The following is a 21566-nucleotide window of genomic DNA, read 5'->3' on the forward strand; positions in this document are numbered from 1 at the left end:
GAGAAAAGTTGCTTTGCTCTGACCTGTAAGTAGTGTGTGCTGAGAAGTGTGGCAGGCGTACAAGCGGGTGCCATAGCACCCGCTCACACCAGCTCTCAGCGCTGGCGGCCTGCCACACACGGCAGAAGCTCCGGCACTTCTTACCTGATGGTGCCGGGTGGCGGTGACAACTGAGAAGGGCTGTTTCTAGCTTGAATTGGAGGAAAAACAATTTTAAAAACACACTCATAGAATGTGTCTGAGTTATTGACCACTAAGAAAGCTGTGCAGGAGGCCGCATAGAGAAAAGAAGAAGAGGAAGAAGAAGAAGAAGAAGAAGAAGAAGAAGAAGGTTTTAACTGTCACTTTATTACTTTGAGAAGAGTTATAAAACTGAGGGTTTCCCCACCACCAACTAGTTCATAGATTTATATTAAGGGACAAAGTTACCAGTAAAAACGGGTGGGCTCTTCCGACTTAGGGCCCCAGGTGACAGGGAGGGCCGCAGGGGGGCCGCAGGTGTGGGGGGCTCTGCCCCATGCTGGGAGTCACTGGGGAGTGAGCGCTTCTGCCCCTCTGGAAGCACGTATTTATTCTTGCTGGGAACTTTCCGCTTGTGAGCACATTATTCAAATTTTCCACGAAAACTGTCAACACGAGAGTAGGAAAAGTGTTCATTGGACAAGTATCGGAAAAAAGCTTAGACAAAAACTGTAGAATCTTATTACCAGCTTGCCCAGCCCATAAACTTCACTGGAGAACAGACAAGACAGAAATCACTTGGGAATGAGTTGGTTCTGGAAGGAATGAGGTGAGCGCCAGGATGAGGGCTGGTCTGCACAGGTGTTTGGAGGGCGGTGTGTGGGGCTGAGCACATCCCCTAGACCAGCGGAGATGTCTCTGTCCTGCTGACCACAACACGGTGCTCACCAAAGATCAGGACCCAGTGTGTGCACAAAGGACAAGCGACTCACAGCGAGCCCTGAGATACCTCCCGTGGCATCTCGTAGTGTTATCGGGGTCAGTGCTTTCTTAAGATGGGGGCAGCACCGGCATTTTCAGCAACCATCAGTAATTCCTTTGGCCAAATGAGGACGATGGTATCAATCTTGCATGCTTTTGGAACTGTTTTAAAATGTCTGGTTTTTTAGTTCTTATTTTTCGAATGTCCCCCTTTCTGCAGTGTTTTGTTTCTACCTCACTGAGGGCAGAGGATTTTAATTGTTGCTATCTATCTATGCTTCGCAGCATGAAAGAGCCATGCTAAGGGCCCATGTGTGCTTTGGGGTTGATGGGTTTTGTGTCTGAGCAAGCAGATCTCACAGTAGCCGTGCGGGATTGCAGTAATAAATTTCTCCTTTTTCCCCCCCACCGTAGCACTGAAAGCCGAAAAGAGAAGAAAGCTGACTCAGGGAAAGGTGTTGACAGGGAGACTTGTCTATGACTTGATCTTCGATTTATTTTTTACATATATATGAGAAGAGTGCCACAATTATTAATAAAACTGCTTTGATCATGTATTGTAAATTCTGTCTCTCATCCCAAATCCACCTTCATACTGTAAGTAGTGCAATACTTGTTTCATTTCTGTGTTTAAACTTCTGAACAGTGAGACACCCTTGTGAGCATATACAATAGCTAATGCAAGAATCTGTGTTCCTTTCTGTATGTTAGACATTTGTAAACACTGGATTCTCATGGTTAGTTTTATGAGAGCAATAGCTTTCTTAAAGAGATGTCACATTTACCTAGTTTGTATTTTCCTACTTTAGTGACCTGAAGCTACCTGATAATTTCATTCAGAAGAATTTTGAAAGGTAGTCTTACTTTTTATTTTTTATAGCTTAGCATTAGTGACTTATTTCAAAAGACCCAAATCGAAAAGTTAGTTTGGAAGCATTTTTTAATAATTGTATTTATGCATTTCCTTGATTTATTATGATACATTTAATACTTAAGAGTTTATATGTAACTAAAACTTAAAGTCATTTGGAAAAAATATATAGAAACCCGTTCACAACTTGTTTAGAAGAATCAGAAACTAATGCAGAGTCAAGTAGTGTTTGCTTAACAATTCAAGTTGTGATTACACCATCAAACACTAGGCTTGTAGGAAATGCTTCAGGAAAACTTTGTAAGTTTTGTGAGATTTTCAATATAAACCTTTATCAGAAATATGCCATTAAATTTCTCTCCCGTTAAAAACAAATGTTTTCCAAATAAACCTATTCTACACACACCCGTGGAAGGCCACATGGTGAGTCCTTGTACATGAAATTTCACTCCTGTATAGTTATTCATTCTGCTGCTAACGGTCGCGTACTGCTTAATGCTGCTTCTGAATCATGTTCTACTGTTAGGCTGACAGGTCTCCAACTATATTTTTCTCTTCTGCAAAGCTCTTTTCCACTTTTTAATTGAATGCATGTTGTAGAAAAATAGTCTTTTCAATGAATATTTCAGATTCTGTTCGAGAAGATTCTGTAGGCATTTCAGTCCACATGAAAGAATCCATTTTTACTAAGCTTGCACAAGAGGAAGGAAAGCTAAAAATTGTTGAGCATTACTAAAAATACAGTATTTCATTTCATTTTAGATAGTGTGAAGTTAATAAAGATGGAATCTTGTAGTGCTCTTATTTCCTAGGAATGACCAGTGATCATCAATCTTATGATCTGCACTGTCCAATTTTATGATAATTCAGAGCCCCATGGCTTTTCCAAACTATTAATTACATATTTTCTGTATAAGTGCACATGAAAGGTGAAAAAAAAATCCTCTTGTGATCAAGCTTATGAGGGAAATAAAAAAACCCAACAAAGCCTCCATAAGACTCAACATTTTGATATTTCTGAAAACTCCCCTCACAATCTTTTAAGGAGCCATTTCTTTCATAGAATGTAAACCTAAAAACTATAAGCATAATTTGCAGTTAATACAGTCTGTGTTTATAAATGCCAAGGAAAATACAGAAACTTTCCATTCCAAGTGTGTCGCCTTTGTGTGTTTTATAATACAGATACCATATTGTAAACATTCCCATTGTGTATGATTTAGACTAGCTGTACATGCCAGTCAGTCCCAAAAGCAGCCTCCTAGTATTTTAATTATTAATAACTGTTCTGTTACAAATGATCATAGTGAGTTAAAACCTTCACATGATCACTTATTTGAATAAGCAATCATACCCAATGAAATTCTGTATTTCTGAGTATTTTTATAGTCATTTTGTTCTTGTGTGAATTTTAATGCTCTCTCTATGTTAATCCTGATATTTTGCAATCATATAAAATATAAGAAAAAAATGTAGTGTTATATATTTCCTCCTAATTTCAGATTCCTGGTCAAAATTACTGAATATCTTGAATGTAATTTATTGCAAAGTTCAAGTAATGTGTAAATGTGACTAGGATATTGTGTTTTTCACAACTAAGAAATGTTATGTGGAAATAAATATTTATCCTAATTAATTTCCTTGCACATTTTAAATTGTGATGCAAAGTGTCTTGTCTTTTTTCTCCTTTAGTGTTAATCAGTAAATCAATGTAGAACATTTTGACTGAACATAATATTTGAATTTAAACACCCCTGCTAAGAAAATTTGGTATTGTAGACATTTCAAGAGTATTCAGACAATTTGAACTTTATGAAAAGAATATTATGGAAACTATAGTAGGATATATCTCTTCATTTTTCCAGAAAGCAGTGACTTGGGTGCAAATGGCATTGCCCCCAAGACTAGTAAAATCTTCCAAGGTCATTAGTAGGATTTCCCATAAGTGGAACTCCTTAGACTTCTGTTTTCAGCCCCACCCCACCCCCCACCCACCATGGGAAAAGCATTTCCTAAAATTTCTCCCCTCCTTTTTTTGTTACTATGGGTCACACGGGACCATTATTCTTTTGTAGCCATCTGGCAGTATGTTGTGGGGGTAATTACATTCAGAACTCTAATGTACAGGTTAGTATTTTTCTTTTGACTCGTGAGTTTACTTTATAATTCCTACCATTTAACAGCCTTTGATATTGGGAAGTTTTTCCTAAATTTAATCTGAATATCTCCTTCGTATAGTTTAAATCCACAGCTTAATAGAAACCCTCCACTGACAATTCACAAGCCACTTGTATTTCAACACTATCCCTAGATCTTTTAGGATTTTTCTTGTCTCTTAAAAGTGTGGCTCATTCTTTCTTTCTTCTTTCTTTCTTTCTCTTTTTCTTTCTTTTCTTTCTTTTTCTTTCTTTCTTTCTTTCTTTCTTTCTTTCTTTCTTTCTTTCTTTCTTTCTTTCTTTCTTTTTCTTTCTTTCTTTCTTTTTCTTCCTTCCTTCCTTCCTTCCTTCCTTCCTTCCTTCCTTCCTTCCTTCTTTCTTTCTTTCTTTCTTTCTTTCTTTCTTTCTTTCTTTCTTTCTTTCTTTCTTTCTTTCTTTCTTTCTTTCTTTCTTTCTTTCTTTTCTTTCTTCCTTTCTTCCTTTCTTTCTCTTTTTTTTTTTCTAACTGCACTACTCTACCTCTATTCCTTTTTAACTTTAGCTTTAGCTTAGTTCACTCCTGGTCATTTGACTATTTTACGATTATGTCAAGATTGCAACCCAAATGTTCTAATAATATCTTGTATATTCATTCATTGAAATGAAATGAGATTTACAAGCACTTGAAAATTTGATGAGAGTAATTTGGATATGACGGTTCTCTAAATATCTATTTGGAAAGGTTATTTGCAATCAGTTCCCTTGAAGAAGCCCGATATTCAAGGATTACTGGTAATACTTGATTTTCCAGATCTCCTGAGGTGTTTTCCTCAGAAAGCTGCAGTTTACTGCTAGAACTGTCACTCCGCTTCAGTTCTATTAGTGTATGGGCCACTACTTTTTGAGCTGGAACGTTGAAAATAGAACTGTGCTCCTTGCTTTTAAGGTCCTTGCTTCTAAGGCTAAGTAGACACATAGCTGTAACACAATGTAATAATGTGATATGTACTGAGTTGGCTGTATAATGAAAGCAGGGCGGAGTTTGAGGAAAATGTTATATAAGAGGTAGCATGTGAATTAGGATGGAAGTGGGGAAGGAAACCTACTCCAAGAGCTGCAAAGATTCTCAAACACATGCCAGTATTGAAATAAAAATGAAATAAAAATGAAATAAAAAAGTAAAGATATATGGTGTAACCGGAGCCTGACCTACTTGATGTATGGCATGTTTGGGACCAAGGAAACAGCCCAGTGTGGTGGGAGTGTTAGGAGAGCAGTGAAGACCTATAAGAAAAGGTAGAAATACAAGTTGATCACAATATAAATGATGTTAAATTCTATCTTAAGATATTTGAACTTTATCCATTAAAAGTTTTGAGTAATGGAGAGGCATGAATTTTTGGAAAGAGTAGTCTAGCAGCACAGTGGAGAATCTAGTGGGGAAAAGGTGGAATCATTTCCTTGGGGATCCTGTACCAGGATGACTCTGAGGCTCAAACCAAACTCTCTGTGAGTGGTCTATAAACTTTTATTGCGATTGAAACCAAATAGGCTTAAGCATGCTCCTTAGGTACTTAAGTAACTCCAGACACAATAGTATTGTTATAAATCATTTCATGTAGAACAAGATGGATAGATAGATGATAGATCGGTGGATGGATGGATGGATAGATATAGGCATATATAGAGATATAAATGATAACGTCTTGGGTTGTACTTGAAAAGAAATGTTCTGAAAAGCATGGTATCAACAGTAATCCTGAGACTATTCAAGAAATCTAAGTGTAGTACGAAATTCAGCCAATGGCAGCGCGTATGGATCCAGAAACCACCTTCCCCCACTCACCTTTTCACCCTATTCATCTCATCGTTCTTACCATAGACTTAGCTTTTGTGTCTAGGTACCCTTGCCTTCTGCTGTGTGTAGTGATAGATTTCCGCCATGTGACTTATTTCTTCCATTTGTTTATAAGCTGCTTAAAGATAGAAACAGTGTTTTATCCCTTCTTTGTAATTCTCCAGAGCCTAGGGCTCGGCTCTTTATCCAGCTGGGAAAGACTGTGGACAGACCCCTAAGTAAAATAGATCACAAGATCCTGCTGTTCAGGTTATTAAGAATGATGAAAGATCCAAAAAGGATTCTCACTGGCATGTCAGTATGGAAAGAAAAGCAGATGTTTATCGAGCACCTTCATGTGCCCAGCATCTGGAGGTAGATGCAGACACCTAAGGTTGGGACCTGGGTATACTGAGGAGTCATCAATGGAGTCATCAAACCAGGATAAAAAGCTAAAGCTTTGAATAGGGGGAGGGAAAGGGAGAGAGGAAGCTCCCGGGCATGGATACGATGCCGGCCGAGGATATACACAAACCTTCACAGCAATGGCAGAACTCTGTGAAGTAGGTGCTTTTGTGCTTCTTTCAAATTAAGAAACTGAGGCTCAAAGAGGCTAAGTAATGTTCTTTAAAATGTTTCTTACGATGAGTGGTGACGCTGAGATTCTAACCCACGTCCCCCTTATCTAGGGTGCAGTGCACTGAGTCTCCAACAGGAGGCGAAGTGTGACTGGCTTCCTCCTTAACAGGCTCCTCATTCTGGGTCGCGCAACCAGAATCAAGTTACGATGAATAATATTTCTTCCCAGGATGTTTCTTTGTGACTCATATTTCTGTGATCAAGATTGGAAACCCGATTTAGCCAAGGAAATACTGTGCTCACAAGTCACAAGTATCATGACTTTGGATAGGAGAGGCTTCATGAAATAATCAGGGTTTTGGTCATATGATGGGTCACTCTTCTCACCAAATATGTGTTTTAAATAATCTGACAAACTTGGTATGAATTGTTCAGATGAAAGATTATGAACTTAATTGAGGTGGTTGAAATTTAAAGTCTGTAACACCGGAAAAGATACACCTCTTGCTTTAGCAGTAAGGAAATGACCTTTTTATTAATTCAAATTCTCAAGTACAAATGTTAATATTGTCACAGAAAGGTGACATACAGGAAGATGATAAGTTTCTACTGAGCACCTTCTGATGGGCTCTGAGCTTTTCTGATAGGCAGTGACGTTATGCTTTATTACTCATGTTCATTTCTCATTCTCAATCGCCTGGATCCCTCAGCCATCCTGAATACACACGTCAGATCATTCAGGATGTACATAAGAAGGTTCTCAGACACTGCTGGAAGAATTGTCACAAAATTGGCAGAACAAAATTCTCTTACTCTATGAAAAAAGCCATCCTGGTGTTTTTGGTGTTTTTCATTTAGAACTCACTGAATCTTATTGTACAAATCTAGTTTTATAAATTGGAATTCTCACATCAACTTAGAGCAAAATGCCATGTAGTAGAACTGGTAGCTTCAGTGACCACCTTGTGAATAAGAACGAAAAGACCCAGAATGACACACAGCCTGAGGTGACCCTTGATTTTTATGGTGGTGGCTTTGAGTCATTGAGTCAGGATGCACTGAATTATGTTCTATGCCTTCTATTTAAGGAAACATGGAGGTACGGAATTATTTTTAGCAAGATTTCCAACAAACGTGTTCAAAAATAATTTTTAGTGATTTTCTAAAAATCTTGAGCAAAACTTAAACTCTGTATTCACAGAAGAGATGTGAACATCGCTCCTTTGGCGTGTGCTCGCTCCAGGCGCGGCGCGCTCCCACAGGTTGTGTCTGATAGGAATCTTAGCATCCCTGCACTTGCTGAGGCTGCAGCTGTCAATGGCAGGCAAGTCTGCCCCTCTGAGTGCTAGGATTAGTCCGTGTGAAGTTTCCAGCTTAGCCTCAGACTAAGTTTCTCTCAAAGTTGTTAATGTCTTTACCTTCCTTTTCCAATCAGCCAATTACAAACTCTTATTGGAGAGTAAAACGTGTCCTGTGAGGGTTGAATGAAATCTACTTTAACTTCAATCACATCATTACCATTTGTAACCCTCATTATGTGAAAAATATGCGCTAGCATTTTTTTTTTCTTTTTACCTCTGGGCTCCAGAGAAAATAACATGTTTAGAAACTGAAGGAACAATGAATTGTATGGCTTTGATATTGTACAACTGTTGTACAATATCAGATATTATGCGATGGTCTTAATATCTGTGTAGTATCTGATGTGCAATATCCACTACTGTACAATGGTCTTACTGATATCTGTGAAATATCTGCTATTGGGCAATATCTGATATCGTTAACATCTGATATTGCCAAATGGTTTTAATATCTGTACGGCATCTGATATTGCACAATATCTGGTTCCAATTAAAATAAAAGAAGAATTTCTATTTAATTTGCTCTTATGACTATTAATTCGGTCCAGGATGTGGACATATGATCTATGACTACTTTTCTGGATATATAACTCTGCAAAGATCGGTCCAGTTACTTACAGTGATTGAACTCTATTAAGAAATAGAATTATTACAAGAGCCCTACAGATTTGCAGGTCAATTTATAGCTCTAACGGATGAGTGGGATTTGGGATGTAAGGTAAGCTACTCAGTGCCATGCTCCCAAAGTACAATCAAAGCTGAATTTCACAACCCTCTGTCCATTCCTATGCATGACTCACCAGTCTTATGTTGAATTGATATTTTTTCCATTTCTTCTATTTTTAGATTTTTATGCTGGAGCTCACTCTAAGATAACTTTTTCCAATAAATGGTCTGAAGCTAAGTTTGAGTTCATAAAATCAATTTTTAAAAAAATGAGGCCATTTTGCCAACGACTGAACAAAAAAAATCCTGTTTCCTCAATTATCCGCTAGACTAAACTCAGCATCTGAAATCTATGCTTCCATTAATATAGATATGCCAGCCAAAAATAAGTAACTGACTTTTTTTCTTAACTTACACTGAGATGATATTGTTGATGTTATTTGTTCTTATAACATGAGCCTCATCACAGTTTCCTGGAATAAAATGATAAATTACGTATTACATAAAAAATAAAAATTATTTGGGTCTTTCAAAAGCTATATATGTGTGTGATAGAAAATTGTATATGTATTACATAAAAACCCTACGAACTGCTTAATTTAACACATTTTTATGTATCTTTTTTTTTCTTTTTTTTTTTTTTTTACAAAAGCTGAACTCTCTCCATGTTTATAAGGCAGTCTGGGATAACAAGCAAAATAAACAAGAGCCTTTCTGGATAAGCGTGTCCATATGCCAATGTGGTTTAGGTCTCATTCAAGACACAAAACGTACTACCTCTGAAAAAATGCGGGAACGTTTATTAAATGACCAGGAGAAATTCCACAGTATGTAGAATGGGAATAACAATACATAACTTTGTAGTTTTTTTCGATTTTTAAAAAGAAGTCCAAGGACATTAAAATATTCTTTTCATTAAGATGCTCCAAGAAATGAACTAAGAAAAATTGATGCAAGGACTCCTTCAAGTTCGAATTTGTGATACAAATATTTTTGTCTTTTTTTTTTATTTATTCATAAGAGACAGAGGGAGGGAGAGAGAGAGAGAGAGAGAGAGAGAGAGAGAGAGAGAAGCAGAGGGAGAAGCAGGCTCCCAAGGAGCAGGGAGCCCGATGCGGGACTCGATCCCAGGACTCTGGGATCATGACCTGAGCTGAAGGCAGACGCTTAACGACTGAGCCACCCAGGCGCCCCTATTTTTCTCTTTTAACAGGGCAAGCTGATGTGTTCACATCTCAGTTCCAAGCTGCCTCTTTCCCTAGGAAACATGAGTTTTTAAGGCACATTTATGGTGCCTCCCCCTCCCCCTTGCTGTGTGTTTGTAGCACCTGTAGCCATAGCTGGCACCTGGGGGCCTCGCACTGTTGGCACATTCCCTCTCATTTCTTTGGAGTCTATTCAACTGCTGTGGTTTTACTCAGAAGTCAGTGCTTTGCATAGATGATTTCCTGAGACTGTTTGAATAGTCTTTCTCAGAAAACCGTGCCAGTCTGGCTGTGAGCAGCTCTTCTCTAAGAGCTGCTGACAGGAGCCTGGTCAGGTCATGGAACCCGGACGTGGGTTCCCAGCCAGGTCCTACTAGCTTCCTTCCTTCCCCCTTCCCTTCTTACTCCTGCCTCGGTGATGTCACTGCCCACATCTTGCCATCCCTTTAAAGAAGAGCACGAGATTTGGACTGGTCCCGTTAGAAAAGAATATAATGCTTCCCTGGGAACCTATGCAAAGCTCCCATAAAAACAATTCATATTTGTTGTTTCAGCAACGGATGTGGAAATGATTTTAAGTAATAAACAAGACCAGACGGAATAATTCAAACTTCAGTAAGGTAATAATCTGTTGCGAAGACAGAAGTCCCTACTTAGGGTTACAGACATGAAATTTGGGACAAAGGTAACCCTGAATTTCTTGATTTGAGTGTACTTTTTAAGATCATCATCTGAACAGTGCAGTTTTGCGATAGGACAAAAATGGCTTTTAATAAGGTCGGGCATGCTGTTTTGAGGTGCTAAGGTAGAGAGAAGCATTGTTTTATGAAGTGGCTCATGTGGGTGTATATATGCTGGTGTGCCGTGCTGCTGGCAATCCCGTGGTCCTCGTCTGTATACCACTGCAGAGAGAGACAAAGGTCAGAAATAGGAAGTCAGTTGTCTTCTTCTTTTTTAGAAAAATAATTCAAATAAGCTCTCACGAGCATACATAGAATTAAAACATTGTTTTAGGGGGTATATATATATATTCTAATGAAACTATCCAAATCCACTTTCAGATTTGACTCAAAGGACACTTAGAACCACATCATGCACAGGAAAGAATGTTTATCCCATTAAGTACCCTAGTTTTAATTGTTATCAAGTGTCAGATTTCTCCTACTCTGCAGGAAGAGAAACTGTATTAAAATAAATGTTTTAAAAGCAACTTTTCCTAATATATGTTACCAAGGAACTAGAAAAATCTATTCCAATATTTCATATATATGTTTAACATGAGGTCAAAAGGCAAATGTATTATTTGCAAACACTTTGATTTTTCACTAGAATTTTCTATCTGTATGTCTGACATTTATGAAAGAGTTGATGACCTGAGGCAAAAATTTATCAACACATTCCACATTAAACAAGTGGGAAATCACTACCAGGCAAACATATATCATAGAGACATAAATAAACTTTTAAAAAATTGCCTAATTAAAGTATCAAATCTTTTCTTTGAGTAGTAGAAAAAGAAACCTCAAGCTCTTATAAGACTCTGACCCCAAAAGACATATACCAGGTTTTTCTTTCTTTTTTTTTTTTTTTTGGTATCAAATAACTGCCCCACTCTGATTCAGTGGGCATCATTTGAACTGATCACAGAGCAGAGTGAGTGTGTGTGTGTGTGTGTGTGTGTGTGTGTGTGTGTGTGGAGAGTGAGGAAAAGCAGGTTTTCTAGCTAATAGAGGCAAGAAAGCATTTTATACAAAAATATTTAGTGCAACACACATGCACATACATATAAAAATACAAACATACATTTATATGTGTGATATATACACACACAAAAACCATCTTTTTTTCTTTTTTCTTCTTGAACTGAAAAGATCTAGAGCAGAAAATGAATCTGACTTAATACCTAGAAACAGCCTACTGTATAGGCAACAACAGCTCTAGCCATTTCCAACTCTATAAAACAAGCCTAATTGTTTATTGCCTGTGGTTGTTCAACAAAAGATAACGTTGCATTTGCAAAAACTGAAGCATGCCGATTATTAATGTCCCACTGTTGTTAGGATGGCTAGTAATGCATACTAGACAGAAATGGATTTTCATATTGGAGCTGAGCTATTATCATGCTGGTTTCACTTTAGAATTACTCCACCACACATTTACTGAGTAAGTGATTACTTCTGAATCCAAATAGGGAGAGACTGAACGACCACATGGGTAGGAGAGCACTGTTTTGACACTCCCAAGATATGCGATATTGTGCTTCTCAACCCCCAAGTCTCTAATAGTTTTGAACATTACTCTGTCTATGGCTTAAGGATATCACTTCCAACTTCTCATTGGACAAATAAAAACCCTTTTAGTTCTGTCCCTGTCTCCCGGGACTGTTTGCGGAGAAGGAGCCAGGAGAGGGGGAAACCAAGACCCCACCAGCAAGTTCTCCCCTTTTGCACCAAGTTTTGCTATACCATTGCTTGGAAATCCACTCCAGCATCCACCAGGGCTTTGGAGATCTGAGCTGACTGCTGAAAGTGAACGTTATCTGCAAGGAGAGAAAGGAAACACAAAGTAACTAATAGCCGCTCCTTTTCTGATAGGAAGGGTAGGAAAGGCACAAGAAGAAAGGGACTATTTGAAGTTCTAGGACTTAGCATCCCATTTAGCCCAAGACAAGTGAGTTGTGGAAAGCAACACTGTTTTATTGAAGTAAATGTAACAGTCTTGCCCCTCATGCTTTTGTTTTGTCAGTAGTGAAATTGCAAACCTGTCTGTGATACTAAAAAGTCTAATTAACTGAAACTCACCATCTGCTGTTCCATGAATAAGGAGGTACTCAACTTGTTTAAAATTTTCAGCTCTGCTCATGACTGTTGAATTCTGGAATTGGGAAAAAGAATGTCATTATTCAAAAAAAGATCTGCCATAAACTGATTTTTCACTTCAGTTTACAAAATAAAATGTTTTCAGCTGGGGCCCCCTTTGATACAAAATATAGCAAACCGATATTTAAGCAAATGCTGTCTCCATGCATGGCAGAATGCACAGCATGCCCTGTGCCTGGGAGACAGGACTGGAAAGGGAGGATGCCACATCTTCCTTGCACATGCAGGCAGAGGGCACCTGCCACCAGGGCTGCACGCAAAGCCCCTTGAGTCCCAGATCCCAGATTGGCTGTGTCCTATGCATTAGCACAGGGCAGAGTCTCATATTAGCAATGTATGTTCCATGGGCTTATGCTGTAGTTCAGCCAAAAAGTGTATTGCCATGGCAACCGTGTGTCACATGGTGCCATACATGCTACATTTCAAAGAGCCTGTACATAGCATTTGCAACTAAACATACTCTGCAATATGTCATATGAACTTTGGTCCACATTGCTAGGCAATGAATGAGAAGCAAGTATTACCTCTTTTGGAACAGATGTTTAAAACCTAGGCAAATGTAACATATGGGAGGGGAAAGGGGTGCAAAAGATCAAGCATGGCCTTAGAAAATCAGTGGGTTGTTGTTGTCTGCCTCATTCTGTATCAGGGAAAATCCTGCTCTTGGATCAAGCCATTCCCAAATCAGCCAGAGAAACAGGGCAAAACACTGGGAGGTAAGCTTTTTGAAGACCGACCTCAGTGAGGCAGGACTTCTCGAATGGGCATGGGGCCTTGGATGAGAAATCCTTTGAAAGCATGGAACTGGTCATCTGATCTTGATTTGGGGATGTTTACAAAGTTGGGATGAAGGCAAAAGTGTCACAGAGGCATCATAGTGCCTTTGGGAGGGGGCGAGCTGGAATCCGCTTCTCTTGTCTCCTTATGGGTTGGGGAGAGGGAGGGCCAGTGGTTTCCCTATAGGTTTAAAAATCATCCAGCTAGCTATTCCTTCAGCACCTTCGTAAATCAAAGTCAACTTTATGAGTGCCAAGTTTATGTATTTTACAGATCTCTTTGTAGCTAACACCAGCTCCATATTTTTTGATGGGAACCCTGATGGTCTGGCAGGAAGGGGATGGGGCTAAGGTGTTGAATTTGGATTCTAGCCCCAGCTTCGACATCAGCGAGCTGTGCGCCTGGAGACATGCCGCACTCTGAGTCTCGTCTTCTGTAAAATGGGCGTATTTGTAGGAAGCACTGCTCTATTTAATCCTGCCAACATTCCTCTGAGATAGGTCTCCAGTGATCCTGCTTTCTCCATGGAGACCCCAAGACTCAGAAATGAGGAACTCGCACTAGGTTCCATCTGTACGAAGTGTCGGAGCTAGACACAAAGTCTGACGCCAGAACCTCTTTTTCTTCCTATGCTGCCCCAAGGCCACTAAAATTCCAAGCTGCTCATGATGTGGTCTTCCCGCAAAGGAACAGTGAGAAGTAAGTTAACTGTCCCGGAATTTGTACCGTGTGAGCACCCTGGGTATCCCTCCGGCCACAGGCTTCCCGTGGCTTCTCAGACTGAACTAAGCAAAAAGAGAGCCCGCCTGCCCGGCCCTGTGAGATTTGGGAGGCGTGTTTTCTGACCGTGCAGCTGCCGCAGAGCCCAATGCAGCAGCAGAACCCTGAGCAATCGCTGCTCTCTGGAGAGGAAAGGGTCAAAATCAGTCTCCCTAAAGGAGGGTAGGATTCAGAGCTTGAGCTGCCAGACGCTGGGGCTCCCGCACCACCAGTGAACATCCATAATGTGAGCCGCAGGCCCCAGCGCTCCCTGTTAGCGCCCCCCCCCGCCCCCCCCCCCCAGCCATCCTCGCGGCCAGAATGCTCACAGCCTTGCCCAGCCACTGCCGCTCGCTCAGCCTCGGTCCTCCCCACACCGAACCTAGCGCTCTGCTCCCCCAACACACGCAACTTCCACACGGAGACCTGACCCACGCAGGCAGCTCTGTCACTTCGCCTCACCTCCAGAAGCCCCACGGGCCTTCCTGGCTTGGCAGCTTGAACAGCAAAAGCTGCTCCTACAACCTCCACGAGCCATAAAACTGAGAAATGTCATTGAAACATAGAGTAATAGTTAGGAGACATATAAATACGCAGGACAGTTAGCAAGGAATGTGATAACTACTGGAGTTTGGACCAAAACAGTTTCTGGCTGCCTTTTTTTTTTCTTAAATGGAGTGAATACAGGCTGAAAGAAGACAATTTTTATAAACAAGTAAAACCCTGAGCCTAAGATAAATGTTGTGATGTACACACTGTAGCTGTGATGAACTAGACATGGTGAGAAATGCAACATACTGAGAAAAAGACGAAAACTGTGATAAAAGTGTCATGATGCAAATTGTTTTACATTAACAATATTACACTACAAAGAAAGAAAGACAAATACTTTAATGCAGCACGAGAAAAATAAAACAAAAGCCTCCCCTGCAACGGTGAGCTAGGTGTGCCCTTTCCATGCACGCTTCCCCCTGCTCCCCGGGAGAAGTCTCCAGAGGGGCCTCCCGGCTCGAGGTGGACCGGCGGACCGGCAGCCTGGAGGTACACACTCGCTCTCAGGCTCTCAGGCGGCAGAGAGCATCCCTCCCCCCAGCCCCCCGCCCCTCAAAGATGCAGCCGTGGCACCTTGCCTCTGGCACCACCCATCATTCCCTACTGGACCAAGAATCCTGGCTTCTCCAACAAGAGAGACCCTTGGCGGTCCACTGTGTGGAAGGCAACCCCCGAAGCTGGAGAAAGAGATGCATGCATTAACTGAAGATGGGGTTAATAATCGGAAATAATACCATCGTGCTATTTTAACCCACTAAAATAGGATAATCCCCATTTGCCTATCGATGGAAACAGAAATAGAAAAGGAAATGGATGACTAAGTTAGAAGCCGAATAGTCTATCACCAGCTACTAAAAAGGAAGCTCAGAGTGATAAATGGGCAAGGATGCAATGGTGGTGCAGTTGGCACCCTCCCGAGGCTAGAAACTTCCGGAGAGCCCCGCTGTCAGCAACAGTCTGGCAAAACGAAGTGGGAAGGATTGGTCCAGTGGCAGTGCCGATTCCACAGCATCTCTGTGAGGAGCTTTTCCTTCAAGCCCTAAGAAGAACCATCTGTAGCTGCTTGTTGGATCATGCTGGTTCCTCAGTTACCTTCCAGCAAATAAATCTTTGTATTTTTGAAATAAAGAGAGAGCTGACAAGAGTGGGGAAGTACTGTAAGAAACAGAAGTTCTAACAATTTTTAAGCCACCCCTCGTGCCATCGAGGAACCATAAGGACAACTGGCTTCCTGAGGACGATGATGGCAGCAGGTGCCATGTTTCGAAAGCTTCCCTCAGGGCAGGCACAGGTGTCCCATTTAATCCTTTTGGTAACTCTGTGAGGTTAAGCCTGATGATCCCCATTATCCAGATGAGGAAACTGAGGTTCAGAGAGCTTAAGGAACCTCTCTGAGCTCACGCTGCTAGTAAATGGTGGAAACCAAGTTTGAGTAGAGGTCTAACTCCAAAGTCCGTTCACTTCCCCTTACATCCTGGTGACCCTTCGCACCCCAGCGAACCACTGCTAACTCCTCAGCATTCCCAGGCTCTTGTGGAGAGGGCAAACGGCCACTGGTCTAATGGACAACCCAGCACATCAGTGCGATATTACAGGGCCACTGATTTTCTCCATGCATGATCTCCTGCTTGCAACCCAAAGCTCATAAATAGCATTAAGTAATGCTATTCAGGGAAGCACCACTAATGCTACAGAAAACAGAGGCCAGAGAACATTTTTAAGAAAAAATTATCTCGACCCACTATATCGGATGTTTTACTTGTTTACATCTATCAAACAACTGTATCCGTGAGATGCCAAGGAAGAGAGCCCGTCAACCCGACAGGGGGCTCTACCTCAGTCCTCACCAAGCAACACTGGCTTCTTTAAAGATCACACAGCAGTCAACATTTTATCAGCACTCAACAAACAAGTTAAGGTTTGGCTTAAATCTGAAGGTCTCTCTCCCTTTGGCATATTCTGGGATAATAGAACAAATGTCAAATCAGTACAAGATGGCATATTTACAAAATTGCACCCTGTTTTGCATAACCTAACGATGCAGCAGTTCTTAAGGATTGAACATTTCAAATCTGCTAGCAGAAGACTGCCAAATCTATGACTGTTTCCTACACTTGCCAAAAGCCTATCAAATTTTGAGCAAAATGCAAAATAAATCTCCTCTACAAGTTAAATCAGTCCCTTCTGTGTGTTCCAGGCTGGCCTCTTCCCTTGGCAACAAGGCTCAGGACTTGGGCCCCATTTCTCTTGCCCTTGATCTTCTGCTTCTCTGCGGATTCATAAATTCATTCCCACCCCAGTCTATGTCCTGCCTTCTAGGCCACCATTTGGCCTGCTCTTCCCACAGCCCTGCTTCCATGTTATCTGTCGGTTCATCCAACCTGCTTCACAAATCCCCCGAAAACCAGCTGTACCTGCTACTCATGTGTGGTTGTGCTCTGCCTCGTTCCTCTCTGCAACCCACAGAGAGCGTCTATGCTCTCCCTCTTTATCTCCTAAGTCTTTCTTTATTGGCTTCACGCAAGTGCCCCTCCCTCGCCTACCCCTCAGCATCTACATGTTATGTAACATTTTTGTGCCTCAGTTTCAGTGTCAATAAAATGAAGATCATTAGAACACTTATCTCAGAGAATGTGAGGGAGAACTGAACCTAATAAACCATATAAACAGCTTAGAATGTGTCTGCCCGTAGAAGCAAGCACTTAATGAATAAATGAAAAAAATGAATGAAATAAATGAAACTGGATTCTCCCCCACCCCTCAGTTGAGAGGAGCTGGGGGTGGGGGGGGAGGTGACACCCTAATTTCTTGGCCACTTCTCTTCCCTGCCCTACATGCTCCGAAGGTACAAAATCCCTGGGGCTTGTCACAATTAGGGAACCACTTCTCTTTTCCATACATAGGGGGCACTCTGTCATATTTGAGTTCATGCTCTATTACCTACTCTCCTTTATTTCTCTTTGATAATTTTGTGTGCATATCTTTGCTCACCAACAAGGTAATAAACTTTTGAACAATTAAAATACCAGACACCTTGAACGGGTGAGTAAAAGTTCACCATTATGTTAATTTTTTAAATAGGTTTAACTAAAAGACCTGTGGTTGACCATATGAAAGACCACTTGTCAATGTTAGCGAGCAACACACTCCTCAAAGTGTGGTTGCAGTTGCTATTTGCCTTTTGCTATTGGGGTGAGGGTTTTCTCATTGCCGATCTGATTCCTTTGCTCAAATCTGCCGCCATTTTGGTCCGCTGTGGACTGAGACTCACTGCAGAAAAGATGTTTCCACAGAGCTACACTGCCTTTTAGAGTGCTCCTGCCTTGCCACTTGGTAGTAGGTGGGTGACTATCTACAAAGAGTCTCATGGGATCACTGCTCATGTCACTGCATTGGGTCTGAGCCTTAGGCCAGGGTCTGCTAATCTATAAGGCAGCTTTTTAAGAATAGGAAAAGGCATTCCTTCCGGTTGGATGCAGCCCCAGAGGTTCGTGTCTTAGTGAATGAAGCGTGGACTAGTTTTCAGCAGTGCACAAGCTGAACAACTATACGTGGCATCCCTACTTGTTCCATTTGTGTGTACATATGGTTTCTGGAATTTCCTAAATCATAAGTAGGACCTTTATTTCATAAAATGTGCTTCTCTTGGTGATGTGGGTTTCTCGAAATTCTTCCAAATCTGGGTCATCAATGACCTAATAATGAATCTTTTTTCTCATGTATTTTTTTAAATTAAAGATCGTCTTCTCTTGGGCGCCTGGGTGGCTCAGTGGGTTAAGCCACTGCCTTCGGCTCAGGTCATGATCCTGGAGTCGCGGGATCGAGTCCCACATCGGGCTCCTTGCTCGGCAGGGAGTCGGCTTCTCCCTCTGACCCTCCCCCCTCTCATGTGCTCTCTCTCTCTCATTCTCTCTCTCTCTCAAATAAATAAATAAAATCTTTTAAAAAAATAAAAAATTAAAAAAAAAGATCGTCTTCTCTTATAAAGGCTATAATCCTGGGTACTCTATTGATGATTCATTAGCTGCAAATGTAGACAAAGATCAGGGCCTTGCTTATTCCATGCTTTGGTTCTTCCTGAGCCGGATGTCCCGCAGAGAGTCAGTGGGCCAGACGAAATGGGAATCATTTTCAAAATATTTCCTTCTGACCCACAGACAGGCACAGGGTACTGAAAGCTTCTAAGGAATCGTCTTCTTTGTCTTTTCCAAAAGGGTGGGAAGAGGGAGGGAGGGAGAGAAGGAGAGAGAAAAATAAAAACAACCTGGGAAAGAAAAGTAAAAGATGGGGTCCAGAGGGGCAGCTGGGGCCTCGGAGGAAAATAGAATCTTTGAATGTATTCTTGCCAGAGACAAAAGCACAGGCTTATTTAAAAAACAAAGGAGGGCAGCTTTATTCTAAAGCCTGCTGTGCACCAAATATAGGCACTTAGATTCAGCTCTCCACACTCTGAGGAAGCAACTTACCAGGGTGAAAACAATTCAGTGAGCGGTCGCCTCCCTTTCCCTACACACCTTAACTCTCGCCCGCCCAAATCGTTCCTCCGAGTAACACATTGGGAACCTTTAGCTCCCTGGTACTGGCAGTTTTAATGTGTCCATTGCCAGCACTGAATTTGGTGCCAAGAAAACTCGACTCCTGGCGTGGAAGGATTAAACAGTCCTCGGGTACCATCTGTGCAGTGAAGTGAAAGAGTGACTTGGTGCACCCAGTGTGCGCGTGTTGCCATTGGCAGTGGGAAGTGACTTCTATTTACATGACTACCTCACTCGGCGAACACCTAAGGGGAGAGACGAACATGGCCACCTCAGGGCGGGTAGAGATGGGGAAGTGGGGGATCGATGTGGGAATGACGAGCCTCTGGGAGAATCTGGGAAAAGATGCAGGATGAAAGGGTAGATTAGAACAAATCATCCTAAAAGGGGGAGGGACGGCTGAAGAGGAAAGACCCTGTTGGCTGTAGGCTGATGTTCACGGAGAGCAGTAGGGCAGGTGCTGTGGACTTCCCTTTGTGTCAGGGTTTGGACTTGACCCTGTGCCTCTAGGTTCAAGGACTTTTCAGAATGGGATTTTAAAAATGAACTTTTGACTTAACATCCACCGGGTTCTAGAGTCAGGGCTGGGGTCCTGGACAGTAAGTACATCTCTGTTTCAAGAGTTTTAGTACTTGGAATATTTGAGAAAGCCCTTCAGCAACTCAGCAAATATGGCATACCACCGGAGGGATTAGCTTTCAAAGGTCAGCATCCTGGTCAGGTTAGGGACAAGAAAATTCCAGATGTAACATGAGAGAAGTGATGGAGACAGGCAATTTTTACAACAATGTTTCCCTTCAAAAATTCTGAAATCAGGAAAGGTTTTAAGGTTTATACTTCATACTGGGTCATCTAAAGAATATAGTGTTGAGTAGAGATGTGAACAGTTAATAATATTGCAGAGAAGAAATGGGGGTACAAAATAACCATGAGTTCAAGATAGAGAAACTGAAGATTAAGAGATATACAAGAAAATGTCAGGAGAGTCTAAAGGGGATGCTAGTCTGCCGGGAGAGCAGTACAAATTTCCTACTAAATGGTGATATAGGGGAAATGACATTCCAAGCAGAAGGAACAGAAGACAAGGGCATAAAAGGGAAAGGCCCAGAAATATTCAGAGAACAGTGGCTATTACAAGCGAACTGGACCATTGTTAAGAAGGATGTTAAACACCTGGTCAAAGAATGAGGGCTGGACTCAGTTGAGTCACACGAAAGATCCATGAAAATGTTGTATGTGGGGCTGTGGGGATTAATCTCATGCCCCGTGTGGTAAAGACAGGAGCAGAGAAAGACAAGCTAAGGGGACACCAGCTGGGTTATTATTAGAAAAGCAGATAGTCATGTGACAGCAGCAATGTCACGACTGACGAAGAAGGGAGAGGATGTTTAAGGCGGCTTATTGGATGTGTTGGAGAAAGAATGGGAAGAATTGAGTCCCCAGAGTATTATGGGGGACAACTGGCAGAAATGGGGACAACCTGATTACGGGACTGCTAGGTAGTGGAAGATGATCGGTGCATTTCACTGGACAGGCTGTCGCTTTTCCATCTTGACTGGAAAACACACGCAGGTGCCGACTTAGCCACATACTCCTCCCTGCACCCCCTCCACCTAAGCCTTCCTAAATAAAGCTGAAAGAGATAAAATGAAACTGTGTATCCTTACGTTGCAAAACTAGAAATTTTATTTGAGTTTTACTGGGTTTTGATCACATGGCTTCAGAATCTATAGGTATGGCGGCATCTTATAAAAACGTACACATACTGCTCGGAGCGATGCATTCTTATGAAGCCCATGTAGTGAGAGCTGCGGCCCTGATGAGAAATTGTGTTAACTTATTCTTGGTTTTGTGTTCCTTGCTTTTTAATTCATTGTCCTGAAAAGCGTTTTGAATTTCCTTTGGGGAATGTAGCCATGAGATGACTGACCTTGTCATATGCAAGTTTTGGGGTTTTCAACAGACAGGGCAGATCGACTCAGGAAAGTTCTGGAAGGGCCCAAGTGCTACAAAGGTCTCTAGGGGTGAGGCTAGCACTCCCGGCTACATCAGTGTGGCACCAGAGAGAGTGCTCTAGCTCGGCCGTGGCATCCACACTAGGACACGTGGCCATATTCCAGAAGCTGTAGCTTGTCTGAGAGCAACCTACCACGTGTCCCCCCATCAGCCAACCCTGCTGGAGGCTATGCAGTCAGTGTGGCTTCCAGGGCTCTTCAGGGCACTGCCCAACCGTACTCTTCACCTGCTTTACTCCAATCTTGTTTGGGCAAATTGTACATAGCTGGCTAAGAATAGGAAAGTTATAGGCTTGTACATACATCTTCATTGTAATACCACAGAAATTTTAATACATAGCTCAAGGTTTAGGGAGTCTTCTGGGCTTTAAAGGAATATGTCAAATTTGACATGTTTCCTAAATGAAATTTTTATAATTAAAGTAATTATCTGGTGTTGCTTTGTATTTCCAA

The 21566-nt window shown here is 41.6% G+C and overlaps 2 protein-coding genes across 8 annotated transcripts in view; one reads left to right on the plus strand and one right to left on the minus strand.

The window, feature by feature from the left end:
- Positions 1–3468, plus strand: part of SLC4A10 (solute carrier family 4 member 10) — a 301324-nt gene extending 297856 nt beyond the window's left edge. For 5 of the 6 annotated variants that reach the window (XM_027590053.2, XM_027590051.2, XM_027590050.2 and 2 more), the window contains one exon: positions 1357–3468. The gene's annotated coding sequence lies outside the window, so the exon portion shown is untranslated. The remainder of the gene's footprint in view (positions 1–1356) is intronic. The other variant, XM_027590052.2, reaches the window with a different exon arrangement.
- Positions 3469–9165: 5697 nt separating this feature from the next.
- DPP4 (dipeptidyl peptidase 4) overlaps positions 9166–21566 on the minus strand; it is a 77575-nt gene continuing 65174 nt past the window's right edge. For both annotated transcript variants that reach the window (XM_027591036.2, XM_027591035.2), the window contains 3 exons: positions 12398–12470; positions 12062–12135; positions 9166–10498 (listed from right to left, as the gene is read on the minus strand). In XM_027591036.2, the coding sequence (XP_027446837.1) occupies positions 10397–10498; positions 12062–12135; positions 12398–12470 (249 nt within the window). In that variant the 3' untranslated portion in view covers positions 9166–10396. The remainder of the gene's footprint in view (positions 10499–12061; positions 12136–12397; positions 12471–21566) is intronic.

Source organism: Zalophus californianus, chromosome 3 (assembly GCF_009762305.2).
Source record: "Zalophus californianus isolate mZalCal1 chromosome 3, mZalCal1.pri.v2, whole genome shotgun sequence".
In the NCBI taxonomy this organism is placed as follows: domain Eukaryota; kingdom Metazoa; phylum Chordata; class Mammalia; order Carnivora; family Otariidae; genus Zalophus; species Zalophus californianus.